At 39.9% G+C, this 10,786-nt stretch overlaps 1 protein-coding gene and 1 long non-coding RNA gene across 5 annotated transcripts; one reads left to right on the top strand and one right to left on the bottom strand.

The window, feature by feature from the left end:
- Window positions 1-209: 209 nt before the first annotated feature.
- On the top strand, window positions 210-4,815 carry LOC111595234 (calnexin). 4 transcript variants are annotated; one of them, XM_030224814.1, is made up of 10 exons: window positions 211-307; window positions 379-721; window positions 1,428-1,763; window positions 1,920-1,991; window positions 2,084-2,217; window positions 2,614-3,202; window positions 3,261-3,401; window positions 3,746-3,874; window positions 3,956-4,202; window positions 4,297-4,815. In XM_030224814.1, the coding sequence occupies exons 2-10, from the start codon at window positions 569-571 to the stop codon at window positions 4,341-4,343; spliced, it is 1,848 nt and encodes a 615-aa protein (XP_030080674.1). In that variant the 5' UTR covers window positions 211-307; window positions 379-568; the 3' UTR covers window positions 4,344-4,815. The 4 variants fall into 4 exon arrangements, with proteins under 4 accessions (XP_023164641.1, XP_030080674.1, XP_030080676.1 ...); XM_030224816.1 differs by having other exon boundaries at window positions 271-290; XM_030224815.1 differs by lacking the exon at window positions 211-307 and having other exon boundaries at window positions 314-721.
- On the bottom strand, window positions 4,650-8,185 carry LOC111595236. Its single transcript, XR_003944315.1, has 2 exons — window positions 8,050-8,185; window positions 4,650-5,414 (listed from the first exon to the last, which is right to left on the bottom strand). It is a non-coding gene; the product is annotated as an uncharacterized LOC111595236 (long non-coding RNA).
- Between the last annotated feature and the right edge of the window lie 2,601 nt (window positions 8,186-10,786).

Genomic DNA, 10,786 nt, shown 5'->3' with positions numbered 1-10,786 from the left:
CAATAATCTTTCAATTAATAATTATAATTCAGTAAGAGAAACAGTTAGTAATTATATTAACTTTCCTTAATTGTTAGCTGTTTTCTGAAATTACAATTTAAATTCTGCGCCACAAGCGAGCGAGTTCGTTATATGTGACGTCACCAATATGGCAAGCATGCGCACTGCACAACACTAGAAAAAACACACACAGACTCGTTCGGTATTTTTTAGGCACAAACTGTAATCAGAGTTGCAGCCGAGCTGGAAGTGAATGAAGAAGCAAAACAGCGAGCAGCAGCAACAGCACAGTAGGCTCAGTGAAAATGTATAATTTAATTTAACTTAATTACAAATTAGTTGGCCGCGTTAGATTTCATTTTTCGTTTTGCCCCACAGCGCCCGGCAGTACGTAGCAAACGTTGAAAAGCAACGCAGGCAGTCACAAAGCGATTAACGAGCGCTACAACCGCTAACCCATAGCACACAAACACACACATACATTCATACATACATACATACACACGCACGCTCGCACCGCCGTGAAGAGGAGGTGGTTGAAAGCGTAGAAAGACCACAAGCAAGAAAAATGCAGCAGCAAAATTTTAGCCGGGGTCGCCGAGCAACGCGGGCGTTGCTGCTGATAGCCGCATGCTGTCTACTGTCCGCTGCCTCAGCAGCCGGCGCCGCTGAGCCTGAGATCGATGACTTCGATGATGACGGGCTAGTGGAAGATGTTCAGGTGAGCACAAAAAAAAAACGTGGAAGCATACATACATCATCAGACACACGCATATATATAGATATTTAGATATGCACAAATACATGTGTGTGTATATGTTTGGTGGCCGGTTGCCACCGGCGCACAAAAGTACACGTCAGTAGCAACAAAGTTTGTTGTTGTTCTATTCTGTTCTGTTTCATGACACAGGGAGCATTATAGGGGTTAATAGTGTATGCGAGAAAAAGCGTGACCGCACTAAAAGTGCTGACCCGCGTTACAATTTCGATTTGCACTTGCATACACACATAAAACCAGACATATATATACTAAGCCAACAAACTTACGCAAGGCCCCCCTTTCGCCACACTGTCTCAGCTTCTATCTCTGCGTTATACTCTCTCTTACTCGCTCTGCTACGATAAAAATTAAAGTGTGTCAGCCGCGTGTTTTTTTTTTTTTTGTCTTATTTGCTCCCTGTACCACAGTAAATAGTTAGAAAAGGCTATATGGTTGGAGCATCAACAGGCTAATGCTCCTCATCACGTGCCTTTGCCTTTGTGAGTTTCCAATGGAAAAGTTCTAGAACTTTCAATTTCATATTCTGGTTTATCTCAAACTGTGTTACTTATTTTATCCCTTACTAATTCTCTTGAGATTGATCGAGTCTTTAAGGGTATGTCTTAAGTTCATAACATTTCTTTATCAATATATCTTATTTCTTCAGGAGGAGCCCATCAACATCCCTGGCGAGGAGCTTGTCTATGAGAGTCCTGTGATTGAGCCCAAAAAGTTTCATTTTGCTGATCATTTCGATAATGTTGAGGCCTCTCGCAAACTGTGGGTGAAATCACAAGCCAAAAAGGACGATATTGCCGAGGAAATAGCCAAATATGATGGCATCTGGAGCTGGGAGTCACCGCTGCGCATTGTTTGGCCCAAAGATAAGGGCCTGGTGCTCAAGTCAAAGGCCAAGCACGCAGCCATTTCGGCGCGTCTCAGCAAACAGTTCGACTTCAAATCGAACAAACCGCTGGTGGTGCAATATGAGGTCACAATGCAGGTGGGTCAATAACCAAACTAAGCAACCAACCAACCAACTGGTCATTGCAAACACTACGTAGATTGCATCAGACGCCGGTTCCTATGGATTGACTAATCCAATTAATAGCCACAAAGTACAAGCTAATCGACCCAATTTCAATTTCGTTTTCCACAGGAGGGTCAAGAGTGTGGTGGCTCGTATCTAAAGTTGCTGTCGTCGGGCAAGGAAACCGAAGATCTTACCACGGTATGTCGCAGACCCAATTGAAATATGAATTGGCTTTGATTTCCATGTTTACTTATTGGTTTTCTTTCTTTCGGTTTTTGTTTTTGTTTCAGTTCAATGACAAAACACCCTACACCATCATGTTTGGACCGGACAAGTGTGGAAACGATGTGAAAATGCACTTCATATTCCGCCATGTAAATCCAATTAACGGCACCATAACCGAGAAGCACTGTAACAAACCAAAGTAAGTGGACCCACATATGCCCCACAATCTCTCACACTCACACACACACATACAAATCCGCGTGCAACCACCGTTTGCTGCTTTATTTTGTATGCTATGCAGATAAGTCAGCGCATCTATGGACATTTATATGCCTATTATTCACATGGATTAACCCCATGAGCAACAGCTGCCGCTGATTGAGTTCATTCACTTGTTATAGCCGGGCAAAGGGCTCTACAATTTTGTCGCATATAATTTAAAATTTATGCAGGCATCGCTGAAGTCAGGCTATATATATATTCTTAATCTGTGTTGAATCGTTTCTAATTTTTAGACACTTCTGCAATTTAACTTTAGTCAAATATTTTAAAATTTGCATATTATACCTTTTCCTTTGTTTTTCATAATTTTTAGGAACCGTTTGGAGGAGCCATTCAAGGATAAGCTGCCACATTTGTACCAACTGGTGGTGCGACCAGACAACAGCTTTGAGATACGCGTCGATCACAAGATCGTTAACGAGGGCTCTCTTCTGACCGACTTTAAGCCGCCAGTCAATCCGCCCGCAGAGATCGATGATCCCACTGACCAGAAGCCAGCTGATTGGGATGAGCGCGAGAAAATACCCGATCCCACGTCACAAAAGCCCGATGATTGGAATGATGATGCACTGCCACAGATACCCGATACCAGCGCCAGCAAGCCAAGTGGCTGGTTGGATGATGAGCCCGATATGATAGCCGACCCAACTGCCATCAAGCCCGATGATTGGGATACGGAAATCGATGGCGAATGGGAGGCACCGCTCGTGGACAATCCTGCCTGTGAAAAAGCACCGGGCTGTGGTAAATGGAAGGCACCACTGATTGCCAATCCGGAGTACAAGGGTAAATGGCGTGCACCCATGATCGAGAATCCCAATTACCAGGGCAAATGGGCGCCACGCAAGATCGCCAATCCTGACTTCTTCGAGGATCTTATGCCATTCCAAATGACGCCCATTGTAAGTAGCTGGAAGGGCTTCTAAATAAGAACTGCCGACTATAGATTTACTCTTCCAGAGCGCTATTGGCCTGGAGTTGTGGTCCATGTCCAATGAAATACTTTTTGATAATCTTATCGTAACGGACGACGTGGACGTGGCTCGTGAGTTTGCCGCCAATAGCTTTGATATCAAGCGCCGCTATATTGATCGCGAATCGGTAAGTTTACTGCCACGCCTACTCACCAACAAATACCATAAAAACAAGAAACAAATTGAATACTAACTTCCTAATGTTGAACTTCAAAAGAAAACACTGTGGCATCGACTGATGCGGCACATGAATTATAAGCCCGGCTGGTGGGCATTATACTTCCTATATCTGCTGATACCCGCCAGCTGCTATATCTTCTATTTGTATCGACGATCCAAAGAGGTCACTTTTCGATTATATTAGACATATATATTTACATAAGATATAGCTACACCTGCAATTCACACTCGCCTATCGCCTACGCCTTTGCACTTTGCACCTTATTGCTATTTGCTGATTTCATTTTGTAGGACTCATTGGTCAACAAGGTACTTGAGCTAACCAAGACCTATCCCACGGTCTGGGGTATTGGCCTGCTCGTATTCATATCAGTGGTTGTCATCGGCATCTACTGTAGATTTGGCAAAGCTAAGAGTCAGGTAATGTTGCTAGCCTAAAGCCTAACAACTGAGCTTATTTTTAAGTTATATTTCTAATATCAATCGCTTGCAACCCAATAGGATTCCGCGGCCACTGCTGCTGCTGCTAAGGCTAAGAAAACAGATGTGCTACAGCCCGACGATGAGCAGGATATCGCTGCTGATGAGAACGAGAGCGAAGAGGATGCTGATGCGGCACCAGCGCTGGTACCTAGTGACAGCAAGACAAACATTTCAACAAACTCTGACAGTCCCAAAAATAAAAAGTCTGATTTAGATATTAAAGAGCAGCTCAAGCAGAAAGATGAAGAGCCCACACAGACTGAGGTAGCTATGACCAAAACGCTTCATTGAAAATAAATTTTAATTTAAGAAAATTCACTTCCATTGCAAAATATCTAATGCCTATTTCCTTTCTTTATAGAACACCACGAAATCTGCACGCAAGCGTACCGTACGCAAGGATTAGAGGGCGTGGCACAATCCAAAACGTCTCTCGGATTTACAAAATTTACTTGAAAACTTAAACTAATTCCAAAAAAAATGTATAACAGCAACGGCAACAAGAGCAATGGCAGCAACAATAACACCAGCAGCAGCAGCTACTACAACAAAAACACCACAAACTGTTTTAGATTTTAATTAGCACCCGATTCATATTCATTGAGCACTCGTACAAACACTCACGAATACAGCGAGTTCGCCCCAAATACCAATTCTGTTGTTGGTAACTCCATAGTTGACGATCGCATGCAGCTGTTAATTAAATGAACTAGTTTTTATGTGGTTTGGTTTAGTCATCTTATACGTACGGCACGTTCTGTATTATTCATTGTATTTCTGTTCGTATACTCTCCACATATACTACACCCTATCCCTAATACTGTCTCATATGTCATGTTCTGTTCTCACTTTTCAATGTAAAACCAAAACAAAAACAACAAAATATATAACTAGACAAATGAGGGAATCAAAGATAAATGAAAAACCAATAAGCATGCAGACAAAGAAAAACTCCAAGCGTAGATAAACAGTGAGGGAAGGAGAGAGAGAGAGAGCAAAGGGAAAATATCTAGTTTAATATTATGTAATTTAAACGAAATTTTATGAATACGCTAGTTATACTCAGAGTTAAAATAAATTTCATTTTTCATTTATAACAATGAAAATTTACAGCGAAAATAAAACTGAATGTCAAAACCAACTGAAACATGTATATCAATAAATAATTGCTTTCTACCTAAGCAACAACAACAACAACCGACGCTCAGCAGCAACCCGGAAGGACTAACCAAGTGGCGTTCGCATCCAGTCCAAAGTCCTGCATATCCTTTTTTCCACCACCAAATGTGTTGCCTGGTCCAGTGTTAATTTAAATGTCAAGCCCTTGTAAATTCTGATTGAACATTTTTGTGGGTAGCAGCCGCCGCCCCCGCAGTAAATCGGCTTCCAATTGGATTTATGCTTGGTGGTGCGTGCTGCGACAGCTACCGCAGCGCAGACAGCGGCGCATATTTTGTGGTTTTCAGACATTTGCCCACTAAATAAAAGAGACAAAACATTACGATTTCTAGATTATCTAAATGCGATGAAGTGCAGCCATTTGGCATAAAACTTGCCAATTGGTCAAATAAATTATGAAGTGTTTGCAGGAAATGAAGCACGCGATAGCGGATTAGAACCTTAGTATAAAGCTTATAACTTTTTAGATATGGCATAAAGTGAGTCAGTTAAGTAATAACGCAGCAGTATTTGTAGATGTGGCTCGTAGGCTAAACAACTTTGAACTAGAATGTAAGTTATACAAAATGCCAAGAATTTGACATTCATATACATTGAAACATTGCATCATTAGGTTGTTATTAAAGTCTAGATATGATTAAATATTCTCCAACTCTTATATTTCGTATTCGCTCAAACTAACTTTTCTATATCTTGAATAATGTTAGTCTCCAAAAGATATAATCATGGACAAGAGATACAATCATGTCCCAAAAGCAACGTCCTAATTCAGAAGAGTAAAATCTTATTGATAAGCTACTGCTTTTATCTCAATTTCTTTTTCATTTTGCTTTATATTTTTTCTGATTCGCTTTAAACAAAGTTTGACATGAAAACTTTTACTGATTTCTAAACTTTCACAGACCAGGTTTATTTTGGTTTTCGAGTTTTTAGCGCTGCCTCAAAGTTGTTGAAGTCCTAAACAAATATAAATATCTTTGTCGCCTTTCGCAAGATTTAATTCAATTTCCTGCGCCCATAAACATCGCCAGGCCAGACACTGGCTGCGGCCTGAAAGGCACAATTGTTAATGAAATTGTTATGACAGCCCCAAGCTAATGCACACACACACACACACACACATGTGCATATGGGGATTGGCAAATACTTTCTATTCAAATTAGATTTATGCCCGCCAACAGATGTGTTGCGATTCGAATTGCGTCTGGAATCAACCCGTCGACCTTTTCGGTCACAAAAGATTAAATGGTTGCGTGGGAGGGCGGGTTAACTGATGTCTGGAGCGATATCGACGCACTTAAAAGGATTAACATTTTTGTGCTGACTGCGGCTAGAAATGTTCCCGTTGCATATTAAAAAAACATGGCAAAAAATAAAAGAATTCAGAGTGGGAAATGCGTTCAGATGCTCGTAATTCATAGACAGACGAAAAAATAAAAGAAAACTTGCAGTTCCACTTAACGAATATTATATGCCCTTTTAGACACAGAGTTAGAGAGATATGGAAAGCTTAATAACCGAGTGAGAGACATATGATATAGGTCTCTCTGAGTGAATATATCATGGGATATATGTCATAAGAGACATATGACATAGATCTTTCAGAGTAGATATTTCATGGAATATACGTTTGAGAAAGTAAAGAAGCTTCCAGTTGCAGAGTTTGATTAAGATACCTTAGAAAAGTTAACATTATCTCATACAGTACCATCTACCATCTACCATCTACCAATATTGAATTCCTACGTCATATAGTAAAAGGAATTTAATGTCCAAAAACTTTATTTACTTATAAGAAGCATGAAGGTCTATTGATATATCTAAAAGATATCACAGACAAGCAGTACTTATAAGCAATCCATATTATATAATTATCCACTCCGATTAATTTCCACATGTGCCCCCTCCGTACCCTCGGAATTACTCAGAGACATATTTGCTCGACTTTTTATACCATTTCCTGCTCTTCGCTACAGACTTCATGGCAAAGTCAGAATACCATGTTGGGTAGCCAGCTGAAAGGCGGCAACGTCATGTGATTGCAACCACAGTGCGTCTGGCGGGTGGCGTCCAGCGGGTAGCCACACCACATTTACTTTATGCCATGCGTAAGCATTATAATTTTAATAAAAATACATTTTTTTTTGGTCTTGTCAAAAACAACTTTGAACCCTTCAAGCAGACAATAAGCACGCATACTACCCCGCCCAGCCCCGCCCCTCACGTTATGCAGCCCATCAAAAGATTTCATAAACGGCGGGCTTCCGAGTGAGCGCTTTAAGTAGAATTTATTCAACTTGAGGGGTAGTTGCAGTAGTGGGGTCTGTGCCCCCCTTTGGGAGCTGGCAGTCGGACTTATTGCAGCAACTCCGTCTCCGGGGCCAATCGATGCGTAAGCAAAAGTACCACGCCATATGTAATGTTATTGCAGGCCCTTCCTCGCCACTCGCCAGAGTTGACAACTTTTTGGGGCGGTTGCTCGCAAGGGTTGCAATTTGGCTCTAGAGACCCCAAACCCCTCGTGTCGCTCTTAGCGAATTCCGTGCAATTAAATCGTTCATTTCGGCAACTACCAGCAGACACGAGCGGCCCATTAATTGCGGCTCGATTTCATCATAAAGATTACAGCTTATAGATTAAAGATTAGAGATAAAAAATCATATAAATAAATTGGTTTTTCAACTATGCGACTCTAATAGCTCTCGCAGTGCACACAATTTATTTGACTTCAATATTATTTTCATTGATTTCGTGACGCGATAATCGTGTTATGGCCCCAATCCAACCCCAACCATTTACATGTTTTGCAATAACCATTTTTCACTCGAATGAATTGGATTTCGGTGCCCGGACATGAAATTGACTGCTCGAAGGATCTGATGTCAATGCAAATGCCTTTCAATTCATAAACAGATTTGCATATTTCAACTTACCTAATGAATGTCCTTTCGCTTCAAACTCAATTAACCCACACACTTTCCAGAAGCGACTCTAGATTGAAAGGAATATTTTAATGATACTTTCTCGTCAATAAATTCAGCTCAATTTCATTTGCTCGTCTCATGCTTTCAAATTTCCGGAATTTGCAAATTTGCAATAAACTAGAAACAAAAAGAGAAGGCTTATATATGCATAGTAAATAATTATGAATTAAATTTGAGTTATTTTATTTATTAATTCTGTTTCATTAAACAAATCGCAGTTATTTGTCCTTTACTTTTTCATTTCTAAATTCAATTATTGTAATAAATAATCATGATTATATTTATGTATCAAAGCTCAAAACATTGTCTATTGCGCCTATAGTTACAGCAGTCACATTCTTCAGACTAATAATCGCACCCGTATTAAAGAAACATTTGCAAAATAATTACATAATTACATACACTAAATTTGAATATTGGCGCCATTTATGTTCGCAGACAAAAGCTGATTATCCTCGTCGTTGCTCACTGACAAAAGCTTATTGTATAAAATTAATGCACACTGACAAAAGCTATAAAAGGTTGATGTCTTAACTAACTGAACGAAATGAACATTTGCACATCTGGCGAATGTATTTAAAACTAAACTTTTTTATGCACCTAATCAAATAGCTCCACACCAAACGAAACGTTCATCAAAGACAACGAAAATAAAGCAATAGTCTGAAGAAAATGGTGAACGAAACTGAGAAACATCGAAGGATTGCGAGGACCAAAAAGCGTATTTGCTTTAGCCAATTTTCTCTCCCTTTTTATACACTAGCTGTTAGCAGTTATACTCAAACTGTATGCAGTACACCTTATATTTGTAAAGTTTGCATGCACGATCTTGTCGCATTTGAAATTCTTAATTTAAATCAATTTTATATATTATTTTTTATATTATATTTTATTTGATAAATGTGCAACAGGACATTATATTACATTAGTATATTCCAAAGGCAGCAAAAATAGAATCCCCGCATCTTAAGAGCCAGCCGCTCCCTTCCCTGCGTAGCTGAGCCAAGGACACAAACAATGTGCTGGTCATTAATATCCTTGGCCAGTTGCAAATGCCAAACGCACCGCAATCGGGTGGTGTAAAAACATTATGGTTTGTATTGTAAATCGTTTATCCTCATTACGCGAACAGTGCCAGAAATTTACGGAATTAAACGGGAAGAAAATACTTTTGAGAGTGAGTGAAAAGTGATGGACATGTGAATACCCTGTTCGAAAATGTTTTGAAAATGGGGTGTCCTAGAAGTTATTAGTATGTTATGAGCTTTGAGGTATACCACGCAGATAAACAAACTTAAGCTGAGGGAGATTAAGATACGATCAGAGGTATGAGTTATTTATAGAAGCTGACTATATTATAAACACCTTTAGCATGGTAGATCTCTACTCTCAGTTGTCATACCCCTTCAATTGCTACAGGGTATTCATAGTTGAAAAACTGCAAACGAGTTTCAAAATGCGCCGTTGACCACCCCAAAAACAACAACAACAATTGATAGCCCGTTATCAAATGCAACCCTTATTGCACATAAGTGACCCTAATTAAAATTGCTTTGTGCGCGGCTTTTTAGTTTGGCTTTTGATTGCCTTGTTCTTAAAGATTAAGCTTTTGTTTTTCCATTTAACGCTTAATTTCAACGATTTCGATGGCCTAACACGATTTCCTCCCCTGCCGGCTTGACCCCGAGGATCGCTTGCGCAAAGAGTTACATAAGTAACCGGATCCAAGGCGAGCCAGAAGACGATCCCTTTGACCAGAGCCAACTGACCGCAACTAAACAAACACTCGACCTGATTCGCATTTGACTTATAATGCAAGAGATATAAAAAAGTATAAAAAGAATTTTTAATTGCATTAGAATCGCTGGATCGTTAGATTCTCAGATCGGGCTGCAGCGGCTCGACCAGTGTCCATCCATTGTCTCCGTCTTGTTTACTCTGTGCCTTGCCCCCGGTGTCCGGAACGGTTAACCTTTTGAATATTTAGCGGCACTTGAACCGCTGCCTTTTGTTCGCCTAGGCTAGTGGTCAGCTCCTCCTTTTTTAATGCACTTTACGGGCAGTGAATCAAGTCTTTTGTCTGGATGGTCGCATCTGGCTAAGCGGATCAGTTTCAGCTTTATAAACTAAGAAACCAGCGGAAAATTGCGGCGCTTCATAAGCAATTTGCATGCACAAAAAACTTCTTTTCTTTTCATTTCAATTTGTTCTTTTTCTTCGACTAAGTCGAAGCCTTTTTTTGGTAATTCTTTTGGCAATTTTCTGCAGTGTTTCGCATTATCAACCGAAGCATCATTATTTTGTACGTGTGCTCCACGCTTCGGCAGGGGCCCAAGCCAAAAATTGATTAAGTAAAGGTACACTAAGAGAAAATGCAAGAGTTTTGTAGAAAATCTATTTCTGCTTTAAACAGTTCCTGAATATTCTATAATTCTGATCTTTATAGAAGAATTTTGAATGGTAACTCAAAGGAAAAAATGTCGAATCCATAAACTAAATGTTTCCTCGTCTTCTTATTCCACACCCTTAAAGTATATATACTTCTCTTTCTGATCCAGCCTCTACGTCTCTTGAGATCTAGCTGCTAGCTCATTTAGCTACCATAGAAAGCATCTGATAGCCTTCTTTGTTTTCTAATAAATATAATGATGAGGTAAACAATATCTTATAAGCATCATACTAACAA

The sequence above is a fragment of the Drosophila hydei genome, unplaced genomic scaffold (assembly GCF_003285905.1).
Source record: "Drosophila hydei strain 15085-1641.00,03,60 unplaced genomic scaffold, DhydRS2 tig00008119-arrow-pilon, whole genome shotgun sequence".
Classification (NCBI taxonomy): Eukaryota; Metazoa; Arthropoda; class Insecta; order Diptera; family Drosophilidae; genus Drosophila; species Drosophila hydei.
The sequence above is the reverse complement of the archived record's forward strand: the minus strand, read 5'-3'. Positions and strand labels throughout refer to the sequence as shown.